The following is a 20,906-nucleotide window of genomic DNA, read 5'->3' on the forward strand; positions in this document are numbered from 1 at the left end:
ACTGTGGGTGAGAAAGAAGCACAGTGGGGTAAAGTGAAGTGTTTGTGTTTGTGTGTGTGTGTGCTTACAAGAAGTCTAGTTGAACTTTGGCTCTGGCTGCAGTGCAAGAGGAGTCACCTCTCGTAAAAACTACCCTGGTCAGGCTGTAAACATAATACCACACACTCACACGCTGCTGCCTCCCATACCAGAAAAGAAAAATCACTTTTTTTTCCATTTGCTCAAAACAGCGGCCCTGCTCACCTTCGCAGTGCTTGACAAAACAAAGTATGGCCAGTGTAACGTGAACAAAGCTGCAGACAATGTGCTGCCTTGCAGCAGCGCAGAGCTGCTGGCTTAAGTTGTCTGTTAGTGTCTGTGTAAGTGTGTGTGTTTGGCGAGTTTCAGGATCAAACCCTCATGTCGACAGAGCCAGCACAGAGGAGACGACCACTGACAGGTGCTTCCTGTAGCAACGCAGCAGGTGCTTCACATTCACACACACACACACACACACACACAGGCAGATACTTTACCACCAAGACATGATTGTGCATGTACTAACACACTTTTTCCCCCACTCCCACCTCTCCCCTCTGACACACAGGAGTTGTGTGCTACATGCTAAACTTAACTCTTATAGTTGCTGTGTGTGCACCTGCTGTTTTCATGGGTTTGGTTGGATTTCTTGCTGCAAACCATTTTAAATGTCCTCTACTAAAAACATATGCATCTTCACTGTTCACATTTCTATGACATTTCTACAAGATTTAGTAATTGTCTATAAGTTAGCGGATACACGGCAACATTAGCAATCATTTGGTAGCTGTTAACAACCAACGGATAGAGCTAAGTCTAGTATTCTTTCTCCTTTTAGCCCTGTTTTGGTCTTCAGTTCTATTTCCTGATGCGTATTCAGCTGCCCAATTCTGAAAAATACTAAATACAGAATTATACTTCAAACTAAAAATATCCTCATTCTTTAGATAATGTGGGATGATTTTAAACACTGGCTCAAAAAGCAAATAATTCAGAACAGAACTAAAAATAAAAGATAATAAAAAATTAAAAGAAATGCCAATAAATATGTTTTTAGCCAAAGCATGTACATCAAGTATGTTAGAAAAATGCAGTTTCTGCTGTTACATGTTAGAGCTCGACTCAGTCTCAACCTGGACCATCATCATTAAATTAAAGACTTTTTTTTTTTTTTTTTTTTTTTTTTAAAGCCATTGAGCACAAAATTTATTCATTACTTGCAAGCATCAAAATGAAGAGTGAACCTGGGGACAGCTGAAGGGACAGATCACAGTAACAGATTAAAAAAAAAAGATAAAGAAAATAAATGAGGTAAAGTAGAGCAGAGCAGATATAAAGTTTGGTTCATTTTAACAGATTTTTACAGATACAGGCATAAAAAACGAATTATAGGATATTATAAAAAGTCTTGAGAGATTTGTGGCAAAGACAAACCCGGGAAAACAAAGACATTCAACTTTTTTCTTCTCTTTTCTTTTCTTTTCTTTTCCTTTTTTTTCTTTCTTTTCTTTTCTTTCCTTTTCTTTTCCTTTCTTTTCTTTTATATGGGTATCTGTGGGATTTCAAGGCTACATATGGTTTCATATGACAGAGACCGTAAAAATTACAAGAACGAAAGTTTTTCCCATTTTCTAAAGGAAAAAAAGCCCATAATGTCATATGTAGCGTCACCTTGGATTTTATGTTCCCTCTCCCGTCTCATTGGTTTTGACGTAGTGAGTGTTTATCCTAATTTCTCAGCTCTGATCTCAGACAGGACAAGGTGTTTCACTTCAAACATCTGATGATTAATAATCCACATGATCACACAATGAAATGTGGTTTTACTTTACATCAGTCGAGTACAACATTTCTTACATAAACATGAGAAAATCTTACATTATAAATATTTCTTACATGTAGAACTGTGGACTGTGCACAGTTCCCAGTCATCACGTCAGATGACAGAATAAAAAAGAAACACACTTTTTCATGTACTGCTCAGTTTTGACTTGAGCTTTTTTTATCTCTCAACACACATCTTTGCTCAGATAAGTCAAAATGTCACATCCACAATATATATTACACTATTTTATGTTAAATAATGAGAATCAGAACATATTTAATTTGATACTCATTAATTTTCGTAACACTGTTTTAGAGAAAAAATTAAATAAGGAGGTTATATGGTGATTATTCATATCTATAATATATTATCTATTATAAATTCCCTAAATGATTTGAACAATTTTATATCATATTTTTTAAACACTAGCATGTATGCTACTAAAAAAAATAATGTTTTGAGTTTATATTTGCTGATCACCAAGAAATTGATCAAATGACCCATGATGATTAATTTATTGCATTAAAATCTTGAAATCTAACCTCAGCATAGCATTAAATGTAATTATTATTTTTTCTTTTGCATGTTAAAGTAAAAAAAAAAAAAAGAAAAAAAAAGAATGCAACCTTTTTGTTTTCGACTCATTTTTAGTTTGGCTGAGGAAAATGGCATGCGCCAATAGATCATAGCATTGCAGACCAGTAAATTAAAAGAGCAAACAGAATGTATTCACACTTCTAAACAGTCTAAATCGCTCTGTAAAATGGTTGTAACTGAAAGAATTTTCTCCTCAGCTCTAATATTAAAATAGAAATGGACCTTTTACCAGAAAAAGACAGCAAATTAAATAAGAAATGACACACGGTGACTTACTTCTCCTCCTCAAATCAAATGTGAATGGTAATATTATTATTACTATTATCTTGGATTTCTGACATCGGATGTTCAGCAGTATCGACAATCTGTGTTTGCATTAGCGTGATGTTGAGTTTGCAGCTGTGGACAATAATTTCATGATGAAAGTTAGTGCTTATAAGTCAGAATGTGATACTTAACGGAACTAGTTACTTAACATTGAATAAGGACCAGTGAAAGTCCTTCATTGCATTCCCTACAAATTTTCTTTGGCTAAAATGTATTCTGGAGCAAAGTTGGAGGAAAAAGATTAAATAACTAAATAAAATGTCAGTTCCTCATACATACATTTCAGAAAACAGAGCAGATATGGAGCTATAGCAGACAGGAACTGAACAAGGGTTTGTGATCTGCTCGTCTGGGGGCCCCGATAATCTGACAGCTGGTTGGACCTCATAACTGCGGAGAAAGAGGCTCAAAAAGCACACTCCCACCCTCCTCCGTGTACAGTATGTTCAGCCCTGCTCCGAGGTCATCACTCAGCAAGTCTATTTTTCTCTTTTTATTTTCAATCACAGGCTTCAACACAGCCGCACAGCCAATAGCTGACACGGCGCTACCAAAACAATATGGCCGCCTGGCAAATCGGAGCTCCTCCATCTGTCTTAATACCCCACAACGAGTTCCCATGAGCTATGATGCCATATTTCCCAAATGGAAACAGAAGTCATGACGACAGGTCGAACGGATGTTTTTTAGATCTGTATCTGGGCTCCTGACGGACTATCTGAAGATTCCTGTATGGTTAGAAAATAAGGCTGAGGTTAGTTTGGTCTCTGTGTCAGCTGCTCAGTGAGAGAACAGATAAACAGATAAAGTCAGTTTACATAAATATTAGGGTGTACGAGACAGGTGTAAGTTGAGCTTCTGCCCTAATTAATGTCAATACTGCGAATGTAAAGCAAAACAGAAAAATCCAGTTCCTGAAAAAGATTAATCCACAATTTCCTGCACAAAATATTTAAAAAAGACATATTTCTTCATGCTTTTGTAGTTGACAAACAGATATGAATCCTCTATATTAAATCATTTTAATTTAGAATAATTAATCAACATGTTATTATTATTTATTACAGTTAATAATACAAAAGTTAAAGATGTTTTATGCCTAACCACTGTGTCAATGTGAGGACAAATATCAATCGTCACGGTGAACCTGCACAAAATGTGTCATTTAGGTGTCAAATTTTCCCTTCATATAAAATAATTCAATAAATAAATATGACACACAATATATATTTTTTAAATCTATAAGACAAATATGCTTTATGACTGTTCAGACTTTAATTTTCAAATGTTTTTAAAAGAAAAGGAGAATTTGAATATCTATATTTCACATAGCACCGTTACTGTTGGTGGAAATCTTTTATTATCGGTGAGTTTTACCACTTTAGACAGAACTCTGCTTTATGAGTACTACAAACCCACACCAACAGCTACAGTGCAAGCAGGTGTGATTTTCTCCGTAGAGTGGGGGTTCTCGGATTTTTCTTCAAGACAAACCCTCTTGTTTTTTACTTATACCTTCAAAAAGTTACAAGTGAGTTCAAAAAGAGCAATTTCTACTACCTGTACCCACTCTACAGTTCTACAGTGTGTCCTCAAAGATGGAAGATAAAAATTAAAGTGTCAGTCTTTAAGTATTTTCTTTGCATTCTTTTTTTTATTATTGGTTTTTATTCAGGATTCTGGGTGGTGCACACCCGAGCAGGAGTATAAGAAGAGAAAGATGGCATCTCTGTGGATTTAACACCATTGTCTTTGTTTGAGAGTGTGCGCGGCCCCACTGATATCGGAGTCTCATCCTCTTTCACAGAGTGTGTGTCAGTCAGTAGGTGAGGGGGTATGTACACAGTTTGAGTCTTTGTGTGCTCCTTGCGGTGGTGGTGGCTATTTTGGGATATAGGAAGGCAGCGGCCCCTCTTGTCCTGCCCACGGAAGTGCCTAAGTTTGGGATTCCAGTGTTCCCGCCACTGGAGAGCCAGAGTGGAGCGGTCCGCAACCAGGCGACTCTCCCCAGGGCTCCAACCCCGCTCTCCTTCATCTGCGCCAATAAGCAGGAATGTCCGACCCACTTGGAGGGCAGGGCAGCCGCAGCTGAGGTCACGGTCGGGGACCCAGAGGGACTGGGAGCCCCTGCGAACACGGGAGGTAGACCCTGTGCGGAAGACGGTTTGGACAGAGATGGAGAACTGCCACCAGGGACCTGAACGCTCCATCCCCCTCACGTGCACCTTCAGCACTGACAAAGACACACAAAACATGCTTAAACATTTCTTAAAATGACCATACTGACTTGAGTTTATTCTGTGCTTGAAGTACAGCAAATTTAAATTAACAAGGTCAATTTTATTTATATTTTCCACATAAAAAGTATATTGTGCATTATAACATGTTAATTACCTTAATGACATCAATGCGGTTTTAAATGACTTTGTGAAAGAATAAATTAAAAACTCAGTAAAGAAGCAAAATCATGGCACCAACCGTAATCCTTGAGACAATAAGTCTCCAAGTTCATCCTGACTTTAACCTGTGAGGGCTGGCAGTATGAAACACACTCCTCAGCTGCGGAAGTGAAAGAAACAGGGAGGGAGAATGCGGCAAATGAGAGGGTGTCATTTCATAGCATGGATATCAGCACATGTCTTTTCCCCTAATTACAATATGGCTGCTTCTATTTGTCATCACAGTATCCACTGACTAACACATGATCCCAGCTGCAGCAGGTGGGACAGTCCTCGAGCTGCCGCTAGGAGGGAGTGGTTAGCTACTTCACGTGGAGTAAGAGCTGTAGCTCCCAAGAACGCCTTCATGCAGGATTTGTACATGAGGTGACATCAACCAGAGGGAAGGAAGAGTCTTCATATTGTAACAGCTGCAATGCTGTCCAGTAATCAGCAAAAATTGAGTCTAATTATATTTAAATTGTGTTTACTTTGACTTTATTCTGCAACCTGCAACATCTCATCACTGCATATGGAAAGTTCTTAAAGACCTTCTTGAAGCTGCTGTTGACGTTTTTTGTTTCTGACTCAAACCTTCTTTATTGGCTTTAAAGAACTTGATCGAAGAAAATACAAACATAACGGTAAAATAACTAAAAACTAGTGAAAAAGGTATTTGAAAAGATTATATAATTTATATGTAAATTATAAGAAATATATAATTTCTTTAGTGTAGCAATACAGAATTTAAAAAATTTGTTTAATTTGCTGAAAAAAAATTCAATGTACTTCCTTATTTTTAAACTTTTCCTGCAGGACACACGCAGCGAGCACATACAGTTATTACATTATGCACATTACATAAAGATGGAAGTAATTATACAGCTAAGATTACAATAAAAAAAAAAAAATTCTCTGGTAGTTTTACTCACCGATGCTGTATTGAGGTTGGTACATGGGGGTGGGAGCAACCTCCTGAATTCCTGCAAGCATAAACACATTTTCAGAAAGGTGTGGGATACAGAGAGAAACCTCAGGCTACCTACCTGAACTGTCAGTTTACTGGAGGTGTTTTATATGTGTTGTGCTTCAACGCCTCTCAGAACAGGGCATGCCCGCACAAAAGATAAGCAAATGTCAAAAGGACAGAGTGTGTGGTCCTTTTATGGTCTAGAAACACACTCTGTGAGGTGCGTTCAAACACACACACAGACACAAACTTTACTTTTAGTATTTTAATAAGGTCAGACCTTCACATCTTGTATGGTTTTGTCTCAAACATTAAGCAGAGTCTAGTAAAGTTACTCACTCCCTACTTGTGTGGATGTGTGCATGCCAGTGTTAGGGAATAAAAATGAACAATGTGGTCGGCTGGATGTACATTACCCAGGCCTCCTGTAAAAGTGTGTGAGTGTAGGAGTGCCACCATATAAGCCAACGCTGCGTCCTATGGCTATTCTGTTTTCTCTGACACTACTGGGCCAGTGACACCCAACACCCCCACCCAGCTTACAGTACCCCACATATAAAAGGCAGGGAGGTGATGTGTGTTTTTAATATACAGCAGTCTAAAACAATTTGCAAAACAATTTTTCCACTTTGCATTTTTAGTCCACAATATTTACCTGTAAATTATCTGTTATACCTATAATATAATTTTCAAATTCACCAAATTCACCAGATCAGGCAAAAAAAAAAAAAAAAAAAGGTCCAAGTATAACAACAATTAAGTCCAATTAACTGATCTTATTATAATGCCATAAGCCCTACATGTCTGCAGCTTCCATAAATAATTCACATTCTGCACTAAATTTGCCTTAACCAAAGTATTTGCTCTGCTGAATATTTTCTCAGGTAATTTGTGGATAAATCTTAAATTACAAAACATTGACAAGGGAAATATTTTACTGGCTGTTGCATTTAAAGTAAAGAACCTTCCTCTAACTGCAAGGCTGATATGTTGAGCTCTGGCCCCTGTAATGGTAGTATAGTCAGAGCATTTGGATCACTTTGGACCAGTGTATGGTCCTGGACGAGTTTGGTGTAGTTTTACATTTTACTTGCTATCTAATCTAGAGTTGCAAGGATAATACTTAGTGTTGGTAAATGATTCAGCTGATCAGCTGCTCCTGGTTGTACCAACATCGATTTGGAAACTCTGAGGGAACAGAGAATTTTCTATTGCTGCTCCAAAAAAATGTGGAAATTTTGCTTTTAAATGTTAGACAGGCATCTTCAGTGTCCACTTTAAAACCATAAAACCCACTTTTACTTACCAGCTTTTGATCCAGTATGAGGCATTGTTTTTATTGATTTTATGTTTTTTAATTGTAGGTCTTTTGCTTCTATTTTAGTTGTATTTTATTGTTTAATTATTTGTTTTATGTCTTGTGTTGTTACACTTCATTTATCACTGATATACAACACTTTTTTCAGCTGTCATGTGAAAGTGCTTTATAAATAAAGCTAGTATGGTATCATATGGTATGGTATGGTATGGTATGGTATGGTATGGTATGGCATGGTATGGTATGGTATGATATGGTATGGTATGGTATGGTATGGTATGGTATGGTATGATATGGTATAGTACTATATGACAGGACACCACTGGCAGAAATATAAAATGCACCTTTTTGCCACAGCAGGCTAAATTTGGTATCATAATATTTAGACCAACATAATTCATATTCAACTCATGAATTGCCATCAAACTAGGCTTGAACAAACAGGAAAGGAGAAAAATAAACTTGTTGAAGCTAAAAGACACTCAGTCAAACATAAGCACACAACATTACAATAATAAATTATTGTACAATAAACTACATTTTAATTAGAATTTTATATTCAGTTAAAAAAATTTGTTTCTGCTGCACATATAGGAACTCAAAAAACACTCAAAAACAAAAATTTGGCTTGCTATCGTCAGTCTTAGCTAAGGCAGGAAGTTTTTTTTCATCTATTTTTATGCTTGATTTTGTAAAGCATAGCAACAATAGTTTTTCATGTATAAATCAACATATGTCTGTATGTAAACAATAGCAAATTACAAGTACGTTTTTTGTTGGCGCTAAGCTAGCTGCAGCTAGCTCAATGACCAGCTTTCTATGCTTTAGCTGTCTGGTTGGCAAAGTTTTTTTAAAACTTGCAGCCAAAGGCAGAATAATAAAAATACAATTAATACTGTGAACCTCTCAATATATTCAAGGTGATAAAAAAAGGTTTAAAAAGTTTAGGATTTTAGCTGTATTGCTTTTTGTCTGCTTGAGAGAAGAAGCGAGGTGTCGGAGGTGGTGGTGGGGACAGAGAGATGCTATACATAGCCTGAGATGGTCTGGCAGTAAAAACAAACAAGGTTTTCTTTCACTCCCTCCTTTCACTGGGAGAGTTATGAGTCTGGGCCTTGCAAGGGGGAGTTTTAAGCCATGTAACAGGTGTGAAGCTCCCTGCCTCTGACTTCCTTTATCACCTGACTGGGCCTTACAAAGCGTCAGCGCCGGTTAAATTGTCTGTACTCATCTGATTAGCCTGGAATTTGCATGTTAATTTGTACTCAATGCAAATTTTTGGTTCTGGCCTGTCATTGTTATTGGAGTAGGAACAATCCTCTTGATCTGACACTGAGCCCTGATCAGTGGGAGATGAGGTTTCCTTGTATTGTTGAGCTCATGTTAACGCTGCTGTGGAAACCGTCTCTAGGGATGACGAAAAGGAGACATGATGAATGATTGAGCTAAATTAGCATGGAGGGCAGCGGTGCCTTTTATATCTAGCTAAATGATAAAAGGCTTAAAGAGCTTGATACATTGATTGAATCCATTTAGGCCACGAGCAAATGTAGCTGAAGGAAAGACGTCACTTTTTTATGACTGACAACAAACTATTAGAAGCTAGAAGGCTCAGTTTAGAGGGGAGAAAACAACTTTTTTTAATTAGGGACTGAGCATTGTTAACAGAAACCAATATTTTTTCTTGTGTAGCAAAAACAAGTATATGTTATTTTTTATTAGGTAATGCTTTTTTGTAGGGTCCTTAAAATGAATGCAAGTTAACAGACATTACGACCATTAAAAACCTTTACAGGCCAATTTCAGTTTTTAACAATTTAGTCTATATTGAAATTCTCAAAACAAGTTTCCTTCGTTTTTACCAGATTTCAAATTGATATAATTTCAGGTAATAAACTTACTTATACAGGGCCGCAGGGGGGACTTGCCCTGTTTGTATCCTGGTGCACAACGGTTACACCTGAGGCCTGTCACTCCGTCTCGACACAAACACTGACCTGATGTCTGGTTACACCAGTGACCTACTGCCCCCAGAGGATGGCACTGACATGCTGGAAAAGAAAAGTGCGGGACATTTGACACATTTGCAATCTGTTAAAGCACCTTTTATGATCTTCGTTTAGGTTCACCAAACAAGGTAAACAACAGCTGTTAGATTAAGATGAATTTATGGTTGCCACTTGTGTGTGAACTAATTGGGATTCTGGAAAGATGCATATAGTTCTATTCATACTATATTTAGGAAAAGCTATATCAACTGCACGAATGGGCATCTAACTGATCTATTGTCCTTCTGCTCGGTAAAGTAAGCACTCTAAAAGCATGGATAGTGTCAGTTTTCCTTTAAGGTCTTTCTACACAAGTGCAAATATTTTTCTTTTGCTACACCACAGACTTCAAGTAGATCACACTAGATGCATTGCTATTGGTTCTCAATCTGTGTGGCAAAAAATTTGGGACTGCATGCAGTTGGCAGCAGATGTGCCCTGTGAACTTTTGCAAACTGGTGCAGATGACACAATTTATGTCTCAAAGGCCTTGTCTTGCAAATTTAGACACTAAGAATTTGCTTTTAGAGCATAGAAGTTTAAACCTTTGACATTATTCACATAAACTAAGCTATAACACCAGCATTAATAAATGAATGAGCCAAAAATTGTCAGACTTTACAACCAAAACTACAAGATCTCTCATAAGCGCTTCAAGAAATGAAGTGCAGGCAAGTTATGTAGTATAAAATCTTAGTAAAAATACATGGCAATGGACAGACAGAAAATAGGTGAAGACCATTCAGTAGTAACACATTTAACTATGAATGACAGCAGGCATCTGTCTTCCAGGCTTGTCCTGGAGTGAAACAAGGACAGTCCTGCTAAAACAAAGTATATACAAGGTAATCTCTTGATAGGTAAATGAAGACAAATCTCCAAGAGGCTAACAAGAAAATATCACATCACAGCATGGTTTCCTTGGGCTTTTAGACAAGATGAACGACCATAGCCCAAATTTAGACAAATGTTGTGTCCTTATCAATTTCCTTCAGCATAGGCTGTAGCGGTGTATGAAGATTAATACCTAGATTTATCATGGTTTACAGAGCGAGGCTTTTTATTTACCACAGCTATTACAGAATAAGACCAAATTAAAGTTGACAGATGGAGAACGGAAGCCACACTTCAGCGACTCTGGTCACACTGGAATAACATTTATGCAGATCCTTACAATGAATCCAAACAGCCTGACTGGAGAAAATGAGTAATTACATTACTACTTGCCTCTGAATACCTACTCTATGAAATATAGCATCAATAAAGTGAGGCTAAGATGTGAAATTAAATGTTGACACTTGTGTATTTCAAGTTACAGCTGCTTCATGCATAAAAAGTGATAAAATATGAGTATATTTAACCATAGCTAGTATTGTTTTTCAATCCTGCACGTCCACTAAGCTGAAAGAGTCCATTCACTTTGGATATATTAGGCTTGTTTTCAGACCTCCACTTACGCATGCCAGAGTGTCACAGTCACTTGTGACCTGTCAAAGGTCAGGAGTCATGGCAGATGCCTAGGGTGGTAACGATGGGGATACAGGTGGCAGCTCAGAGGGTGTTTTTTTTCTTTTCTTCTTCTTCTTCTTCTTTCTGTGTGCAATGCTAACAGGAATAGCTGACCACTATTACAACGTAACCACACCATAAACACTTCTGTATGCTTGGACGGACACATCGACCATTTAAACACACACAGCAAAGTACACTTTAACTCTGTCACATACTCTGATTTGCCTTTTTATCCTCCAGGAACGTTAATCAAAGAAACCTGCCAAGCACTTCTTCCCGTTCTCCCATCACACATACAGCAAACACACACATCAAGTTACTGACGTTGGCAGGCCTTGCGGTGGTTGAGTGGCTTGGTGTGGTCGCGGGTGTATCCGTTCTGGCAGTACTGGCAGTGGCGTCCGGCTGTGTGGTGGCGACACTTCTGGCACACACCTCCACTGCGTCGACCCGACTGCTGAAACACCTCCATGCTGAAGCGACATTTGCTTGAGTGGCCGTTACACTCACAGGCTAAAACAAACAACAAAACAAAAGATCAGTGAGAATGCCCTCATCTTTGAGGTTTTATATTGGTTTGTTAAAAATGTTTTGGTTCAGTTTTGGATAGAAATATGAGGAAAGTTCAAACGTATCTTTAAGATGACATCCAATTTACCAAAAAATAAAATGGCAGCTTTAATTTACGAGATGGTCCTGTTTCTTAGAGCTTGACCAGAGAAATTTGGGTGCATATTTTAATAGCAAAAATACATATTTTGGTCACAATTTAATATATACCCGGCAAAATGAGCTCACGTGTTTAGACAAGATGTTTTTTTACAGTACATAAAAAATACAATCATGGCTGATATGTTGCTATATTTCCTGAATTAAATTGGTGGAAACACACAAGAATTGCAGCGCTTAAAGTGTTCATTTCAAACAAATACACTAATAAAAATGTCTAACTGCAGGGACAAAATTTTTTTTACATTTTTTTTTCTTCCGAAGGGGCCAGTTTATCAAAACTTAGGGCCAATGTTTTAATTTGTCCAACAAATTTGTGGACAGTTGTCCATCCTGTAATATTCTGTATCCACTTACTCCAGTTCAGGGTTGCAAACAAGCAGGATTAGGTCAGACTGAAAATGGTAAAATCAAACTTAAAAGTAATACAATAAACATTTCTTTTGGTTATGTTTTCTAAAGTGTACTACAGAGGTTTAGAAAATAAATGTTTAGTTTTGTAAATTCCACTTGGCACAAAAAGTAAGCAATTTGTGTTTGGTGGATCATTTCTTTATTGTAACAATGCTTCTTGGCAATAAAATGTATACTGTAAAAACTGTATTGTTTATTTCTATTTAAGAAATAAACAATATGTGGCTCCAAATCTATTTGGAGCCACATTTGTCAGGAAAATGCTTTTGTGGGATGAGAAGTTGATGAGAAGTTGCACCAATGAAAACTTGCTAAATCTTCTCTGTTAATTGTCAATCAGCTTATTCTGCTATTAACTGTTGTATAATTTTGATTGTTGGATCAGCATGGCGTTCTCCTCGTCCTCTCCACGCTTTTATTGTATAATTTAACCGCAGTAGGCAAAATCTGGACTCTGTAACAGGCCTGAAGGTGAAGGACAGTCATGGCAAGCCTCCTGGCAGCCCTACCAGACGGGCTGTGTGCAGTTTAAAACTGCTTGTCTGGGTGGAGAACCATCAACCATATCGTCCTGCAAACCTAGACTGCAAATCTGTGGAAGATTGCCTAAGGTCCTCAAGTGCTGAAAGGGGGAAGAACTCTTTTTGTGGCGCTGTCTTTTTGAGATGCCCACGTTGCAGCCTGTCTCTGACATCCCCTCTTTTTGGAACTTGGCTTTCAGTTTGGAGATAGTACCAGGGCTCACTCCAAACAATGCTGCAACTTGGGTTTGTAGAACACCAGCTTGATGTTGCCTTATGGCATGGGCCCTATCCAAATCAGTCAGTTGTGGCATGCTTGGAGCGGACACTGACAATCAGGCGCCGATAATCAGCACCTGGGGCACTAGAAGCTCAAAACGAGTCAATAAGCTGTTTGGTATTGGGAAAGAAGATCTAACATGTCTTTCATTGGCACAACCCACATACTCAACCCTGCTGCTTATCCCACAAATCCATTTTCCCTACAAGTGCGGACCAATTTACATGAAAAAGAAATATACTTTAAACAGTTTTACTTTTTTTTTACTGCAAAGAAGCATTGTTACAACAAAGAAATAATTCCCCAAACACAAATGTCCTTACATTTTGTACTTATTTAGTTATTTTTTAGATAATAATTAAGATTAATCTGAACATAGGGCTATTTTTTCATCATTTTGACATATAAGATTCAAAGAATTTTACTGAAGGAGTTCATATTTTAATCACTATAAAACATAAAAAAATACCTTTAACATCCAGAAATAAATAGGTCTTATTTTTTGTTGTGTTTCAGGAAAAGATACTATATAAATCAGTATGTATTGTATATGAACAAATCCCTCTGTAAAATCCATCAGTATAAAGATGGAAATAAAATGAGAAAGCCTGCTGTTTGTAAGTGCTACAGAACTAGAGATTTTTAACTAAGAACACATTTTTAACTGAGCTAAATTTGAAAGTTATCCACTGTAAATTACATGCATTTTTATTTCATCCAGTTATATTATTGTAAAACAGACAACTACATGTTTGTAGATTTTGTTTATTACTTTAAGATGGTGTAAAGTTTTGTTAAAGGAAGAACTTTGTTGAACTTAAAGTCACATTAAACTTTAATCAGCAGAAACAAGGACTCACCAACACAAGGGTTTGGGTGGGTGGGCGTAGCTCGATGCCATGGTCTGTCAAAATAGAAATCCTCACACACATCACAATCGGGCCCGGCCGTGTGATGCTCACACACACACACTGCACGGCCTGCATCATCACGGCGACACCTGGATGCGTGTCCATTACATTTACACCTGCCTCCGACCTGCAGGTCAGCGAGGGCTAGAGAAATTCGCGCAGGAGATGTGAGAGCAGAAGGCTGTCCCACATGTAGGTTTCTGATGCTTTGTTTTATGTTGAGATTGTTGTTCCTCCTCTTCCTCAGTTCTTGCCCTCTGTTGCTCCTGGCCCGCCCTTCAACTATCCAATTACACCCTCTGTTAGGGCAAGGTGCCCAGTGATTACTTTCCTTCTTGCGACCACGTACTCTGCCTTTACCATCTTTCTTTGGCAAAACAAGTGAGTCTGTGTTGAAACTATCCTCCCCTTCCTTGCTTGTCACATTATGTGCATCCTCATCTCGACCTGACTCTTTATGGCGGCCTTCTCTAACCCTCTCCTCTTTGCTCCTTCCTCTTATCTCAGAGTTTTTTGACTCCCTGTCAAAAAATGCCAGTGTATTATCTCTGTTTAATTTGTCCACCTGATCTCCACTGTGACCCTTGACATCCGATCTCCACCTCAGAGCCCCTGTCTCTCTGGTATTATGTGAACCATCAAGCCACTGTGCCTCCTCTTCTACTTTATCAAAGATGTCCATCCTAACATCTCTGGATAGCTTGTGGAAGACCACGCGGATGTCTGTAGCTGTTACCCAATCCTGAAGGGTGTGGCTGTAATCAAAATCTGGAGAAGATGGCCGTCCATCCAGAGTAGAAAAGGCAAGCACCATGCTGCCCCGCTGCCTCTGAAGGGGCCGAGGGTCTGAGCAGAGAGGCTCTGTCTCCTGGTGTCTCGTTTGAGCAATGGTCTGGGATGGCTGCTTGAAATACCTTAAGCAGTCGCTGGAGTAGTGCTGCATCGGCCTCCAGGTTCGTCCATAGTCCATCGATTTGAGGATGGAGATAGCAATGGGGTCTGACGGCTCCCCTTGGTTACAAAACTGCAAGCTTATGTAGGTGATCTCAAAGCGGCGCCCCAGTGGCAGAGTGAGGACCCAGTCTCCAGAGTCAGCTCCTGCATGAGCCATCCAGCAGGTGAGGTTGTGGGGGTTGTGGAGGTCCGTCAAGGTGGTGATGTTGCCATCAGAATCCAGCCCGTGTAGCGAGTGGCTAACATTAACCGGGACTCCGTAGGCGGCATTGATGAACTCTGACAGGCAGTGTCGAGGACGGCCATTAGGGTGGTAGCAGGGGTCATGAGGCGACGTCCAGCTCAATGGGGTGTGGGAGAAGGAAGAGGAGATAGGGGACGGAAGGAGGAAAAAGAGGAAGAGTCGGAGGAAAACAGGAATGAGAGAAGTGGAGAGGGGAGGGGAAAAGGATAGGAACATCATGTCATCGAGCCTGTGGGAGAAAAAGAAAAGTTATAAGTTTTAAGAGAAATCCATAAGCATTATATCATAAAAGAAAAAACAAACTGATTGATTTATATGATGCACATTTAAAGAAGAAAAAGAAGGAAATTTAAGATAGGCCACCTGTGCCTTTATTACAAGCAGATGATACAAGAAAATGGCATCACTTCACCTCACTGGCTTTCCATAGATGCCAGTAAAGACCTCATCTCGTAAAAATGTAATTCAGAGCTTCACAGCAGTGTCATCCACTGTTTTGAACCTATAATCTTGACAACTTTTAAGAAGGTATCCGTCTTAAAACTCCCTTCAACCATGAAAAGAGATGATGAGTGAGGGTGAAGAGGGACACGCACCCAGCAGGTCTGTCTGCAATGACAAAAAACATGCCCGACAGCTGGAGCTAAACCCTGAGTTGGACCGCATCCATCACTTTTATTGCTCTCTTTTCAAATCGTTTTACCGTCGGTCGGGGCTGCAGGCTAGCGAGGGGCCTGCGCATGAGCAGTGTGTCCTGTCATGGTCAGAATGGAAGACATGAGAACATGGAGAGAGAAAAGATGGGAGGGTGAAGAAGGATTGGAGATTAGTTTTGAGGACGGTAGGAAAGATTTATAGATTAAAATGTGTGTTCGGCTTGAGCCCATACTTTCTTACTTCCGTGGTGAATAAAAACTCTTGTGTGTGAACAAATCCCTTCCCGTTTCTTACAACTGGTGGTAACTGTAAATTATTATTCTGTCAAAATTTATGGTAGAGGGCATTTATTTTTGTATGCAGACAAACTGAACAATCCCTCGACTTTCTCTGGAAGCAGTGACTTATTGCTTTTTTCTACTGGTTGCACAAACCCCAGAAGCACATTTCTTGTTTCCTGTAAAGAAATTTCAACACCTTCCTGCTCAATGTTTGGGAAATTCTTATTTCATTATTTCATTTTGTCAACCATCACCACACTTCTTGCGCATTTTCAAACAACTTTCTCTCTGCTTCTTATCTGCCTGATCATCTATCACCTGCCCCCTTCATTCTGCTCTGGGAATATTCTTAACTGCTCTGAGATTGATGATGTTCTAACAAGCGTTTGACACTGACAGCAAAGTCAGCAGGGCTGCATAAACCAAACTCGTAAGAGAGGATGGGGCTGAGAGCCTCTCTGGCCTCGTCATCCCGCTCAATTAGCCAACCACCGAAATATGAGGCTTCCCTTCGGGACCACACAGCTCTGGCCATGGCACTCCCTCTGCTGCCTCGGACAAACTGCTCCGCTACTGACCTCCAAAAGCAAACGGCGGGCTAAAAGGTGAATCAGCTAAATCTGGTCGTGGACAAAAGGGGGAAAATTTGGGGTCTAATTGCCGGCTGTGTTTTGTGGTGTTGCTACAGGAAACGCTACAAGTGCAGTGATGAGTGGTCTGACTGTGACCCTGGTTCCACTGAGTCACATTCCTGGGGTCCAGAATGCCTCAGCTAGCCATTCTTGGCATGTTGAGACATGCCCCACGGGAACCTGAATGCACTGATAAGAAGCAGGACTTATAAGTTGATGGGTGATTAATTAGTTCTCAGGTTTCATTTGGTGTCAGTATCCTAGTCATATAAGAAAAGAAGACAACTTCAAAGAGAAAAGCAGGGAAAAGGTTACAAGAGGATCCAGGGAAGCGGTGCAGTGTTGGGTTTGTACTGAAGAATTCATTCTGGGCAGGGAATTTTGAGCGAGTGTAGGCAGGTGGGGATGAACACACACAAGGTGGAGTAAGGGGGGAGGTTGTTTAACATTCCCCCTGACATGCACTTGGTTTTGTCTTTGTCACATTACAAGTCTAATTAAACATTGGCCCATTACAAAGGCTTTGATAAATGGATGCTCATCTGAGAAAGGCCCCTGAGGTTTATAATGTGCCCCTCTAGGCCAAATCCAGACTCTCTCCTCATACGAAACTAGATCAACTGTCTGGCACCGCTAACCTAACCCACCGGATACAGTTTCTGCAGTTTTTCTCTGCCGCTTTCCATAAATTCACACAGCGCGTCTGAAGCACATGTTGAAGATGAGCGGCATTTTCAATTAAAGCGTGTTTTGATGAAAACAGCAAATTTTTCTTATGATACATATTGGGTGTCAACTCATTACTAATGACTTTTTCTTTTACATTTGTAGACATGTAGTACAACTAAAAAAGGCATTATAAACGTACAAATCATTAGTAAAACTAGTGCAAATAAAGACATTTTTAAATTACTTGGCAGAAATGTGTCTTTTAGAAAGCTAAAATAGCCAAATAGTGGTATGATGAGATCAACATCTTCAGCGGGTGATCTTTAGAAGCAGCTATGCTTGGCCGGCCAGGGGCTGGAAAAATACTTGCTGACAACCTGGGGGCATGTTTACAGCATAGTTGAACAGATGAGGAGTGAGGAGAGCAACGCTTATGTTCATGCTCTGCAGTCCTTTCTTTTTTCTCCCCCAAATGCGAATCTCCTATTCTTCATTCAGATGAAATGTGTATTGAGTTGCAAAGCGTGAAGAAGAGCAGAAGCTAAATCATGCTTAAGTTGCAGAATTTAATATTATATATATATATATATATATTAAAAGTCACAATGGATGCAAGGAGGCTTAAAAAAATATCAGCTAACTAAAATACAAACAGGAAAAGTATTTGCAGAAATATTCATCCAATGCAAGAAAGTGCTATGAAGACAAATGCCATATTTTTACTGGTATAATAGGTGTTTTATAGAGGAGATGTGAAGGTCCATTAGATTGTTTTTTATCATTGTTTTTGTGGTTTATGTTTCTGTGTGCCACATGCTCAAGTCCTGCATGTCTTAATAGGGAAGTGAAATAAAACAAATACTAAAATCAAAATCTTAAATCAGAAATTTTCTGAAGCGTGTTTTTGAGAGGACTTCTTTGTCATCTTAAATTAAGCTGATATGTGGGATCCTCTCTTGCAACCTGTTAAGTTGCCTATGACCTATTCACACTTAAGAGCTGTGATCATATCATGGATCTGGAGCACTTCTGTTCAGCAGATGAGTTGGATTTGGCCTGTCTCACACATTTTAACATTCTTCGTCATGGGCAGCAGCTCCGGCCGACCAGACAGAGGCAAATGTCAAGTTCAAGCCGCCCTGCTACTTTGTGATGGGTTTCCAAAGACCAAATTGCGTAAATAAACACAAAGTTGTGCAATTTAATAAGGCAGATAGTCGATGGGAAGATTTCCAAGGGGTCTACATTGTGGCTCTGCTCCAAGACCCGAAGCCTTTAAATAAATGTGATCAATTATATAAGCTCTCTCCTACAGCCTGTATGTTTGAAGCTGCACCGAGGCACCTGTTGGCGCATGTTACCAAACTGACACCTTTGTTAATTTGCAATTGTCCTCAGCCCCGTCAGAAATACAACACTGGACTCTGGGTGAGAAGAGGACGGCCATGCATGCAGTCTGTATTCCCAAACTGCATTCCTGCCTGCCCAGTCAAAGCCCATATGTGTGTTATTCCACACGGAGCAGATTCCAGGAGTTCTGTTTTAGGTGTAATATTCTAATTTTAGTGGGGCTGCTTAGGAGGTGGAAGCTCACAGCACAAAATAGATTATCACTGCTTGTATCTTTAGCTAAAGGCCTCTGTCCTTCAAGTTCGCACCTCCAACAAAGTGCCACTTGGTGCATTTGCAAGGCCTCCCAGGGGCCAAGTCAGAAGGTGCTTCTGACTCTGCATTGACCCATGCTGGAGCTTTGCTTGCTTCATTTTTAAATAAAAAAACACATGTTACACACTTGATATTTAAAGGCGATTTTCCTTGCAAATCTCCCCCTTTACAGCCTCATACAAGTTGGCAAGAGGCTCCACTCAGCTCCAGCTTCACATGATGATATTGAAAAACAGATGGAGATGAAATCATTGTGATCCCATGTTGAAGTCCAGCCAAAGACAACCACGGGCAGGATGGTAGAAAAAAAATTAAAAAGAGAGAAATTCGCCTCCGGTTGTAATAGTGTGTCAATTAAATCACAGTACGGCAGGTTGATAATTAGAATCAGGCGGTAAAATGAACCCAAACACCGCAGGGCTGAGTCTGATATGAGTACCAAAACAAATAAAAAACAGCCATTACTCATGTCAGCTAATTTATTATCAGCAAAGATTTTTTTTAAAAGATAATAAAAAGTAAACAAGCTGCACAGCTTGTTTTTATCAACTTGTGCAACAGCTGATTATAAAGAAAGAAAGAAAGAAAGAAAGAAAGAAAGAAAGAAAGAAAGAAAGAAAGAAAGAAAGAAAAAAAGAAGAAAAGGAAGATAGAAAGAAAAAAGGAAGAAAGAAAAGGTCTGTGTGACTTTTGAATACTAAAAGCTGCAGGAATGAAGAACAAAATGACCTTAAAAAGACAAACAGCCTGCAGCCAGTCGCAGGTTTCCTGAAGCTGCATTTAAACCAAACACTATTCACTCACTTGCTGCGGTTCATTAAACATAAATGTTTATCATATTTAGTCTGATTACTTTGGCAAAAGCTAAGAGTGAAGTCCGGACTGTAATTGCTTCAGTTCAGTAGAGCTAATTGCACTTGTTGAGTAGAAATTGGCTGCAGTCAATTAGTTTTATCTGAGAGAGAAACAATAATATTTGCACAGGGAGGCAATCGGGCTGATCAAACAACTGAAATCAGATGTTTAATGTTGATAATTAGGCTTGTGTGTGATGGCATTTAGGATTAATTATAGGCTGCTAATAAAGGCCAGGTCAGCTAAATGTAGTATGTTGTTTTATTTAGTCATTATGTTATTTTTACTTTTGATCTGCAGCAACAACTTGAGAGGAAAAAAACCTACATCCTAAAATACAAGAGCAAAAAGAAGAAATAATCAGCTATTTATTATTATTATTATTAATATTAATATTATTATTATTATTATTATTATTATTATTATTATTATTATTATTATATTTTAAAATGTCAACTTTAAGATTTACTTTGCAAAAATTATTAAATTATTTGCAAAATGTAAAGGATAATCTAATTTTTAAAAAGAGAAAAAAACACTTATTTTATGTTCATCTAATTGAAAAGTGATTGAATCAAAGAATAATCGGCGAAGAATGAAAACTTGCTGTTGGGCAGTAAAATCGGACAATAATACTGAGGTTTATTAGCCCTTTTAGAAATGCATTTGCATTAAAAATCATCACCATATCCCCTTTTCCAAATTATCCATTTATGGGCCATACTTTGCAAATATTTTCCCTCACATTTCTTCATAATTTGGGCACTTCTAGCAGATTAATTTCTTCTTTTCAGCCGCACTTCAACAGAAAAAATCCCAACGACTCAGCTATCAGCTATAGTCTTTTAGGATGAAAAACAAAACGTGTCAGAGCTCACCATGTGCGTCCCCAGTGAGTCTCCTTCTCCCTCTGGCCCCGCGATGCCTCCTGATCATCCGTAGCAGCGCAGCAAGTGTCCGCACATCCAGCTCGTCCGCAGAAGAGCAGCTCCGAGCAGAAGACAAGCGCACTGAGAGGGCGCAACTCACCGGTTACTGAGG

General features: G+C 39.1%; 1 protein-coding gene across 1 annotated transcript; it reads right to left on the reverse strand.

Moving 5' to 3' along the window:
* Nucleotides 1–1,245: 1,245 nt before the first annotated feature.
* ntn5 (netrin 5) lies at nucleotides 1,246–20,852 on the reverse strand. Its single transcript, XM_041984526.1, has 7 exons — nucleotides 20,744–20,852; nucleotides 13,858–15,335; nucleotides 11,378–11,566; nucleotides 9,395–9,544; nucleotides 6,138–6,188; nucleotides 5,246–5,326; nucleotides 1,246–5,000 (listed from the first exon to the last, which is right to left on the reverse strand). The coding sequence occupies exons 2-7, from the start codon at nucleotides 15,323–15,325 to the stop codon at nucleotides 4,435–4,437; spliced, it is 2,505 nt and encodes an 834-aa protein (XP_041840460.1). The 5' UTR covers nucleotides 15,326–15,335; nucleotides 20,744–20,852; the 3' UTR covers nucleotides 1,246–4,434.
* Between the last annotated feature and the right edge of the window lie 54 nt (nucleotides 20,853–20,906).

The sequence above is a fragment of the Melanotaenia boesemani genome, chromosome 5 (genome assembly GCF_017639745.1).
Source record: "Melanotaenia boesemani isolate fMelBoe1 chromosome 5, fMelBoe1.pri, whole genome shotgun sequence".
Classification (NCBI taxonomy): Eukaryota; Metazoa; Chordata; class Actinopteri; order Atheriniformes; family Melanotaeniidae; genus Melanotaenia; species Melanotaenia boesemani.

What these genes read in the sequence shown, in the direction of transcription:
- ntn5 (XM_041984526.1), bottom strand. Translation starts at nt 15,325, where the DNA reads ATGATGTTCCTATCCTTTTCCCCTCCCCTCTCCACTTCTCTCATTCCT. An exon ending in CCACCCAAACCCTTGTGTTG is followed by an intron (nt 11,567 to 13,857) that starts GTGAGTCCTTGT and finishes TGTTTGTTTTAG; the next exon opens with CCTGTGAGTGTAACGGCCAC. An exon ending in CCAACCTCAATACAGCATCG is followed by an intron (nt 5,327 to 6,137) that starts GTGAGTAAAACT and finishes TCACTTCCGCAG; the next exon opens with CTGAGGAGTGTGTTTCATAC.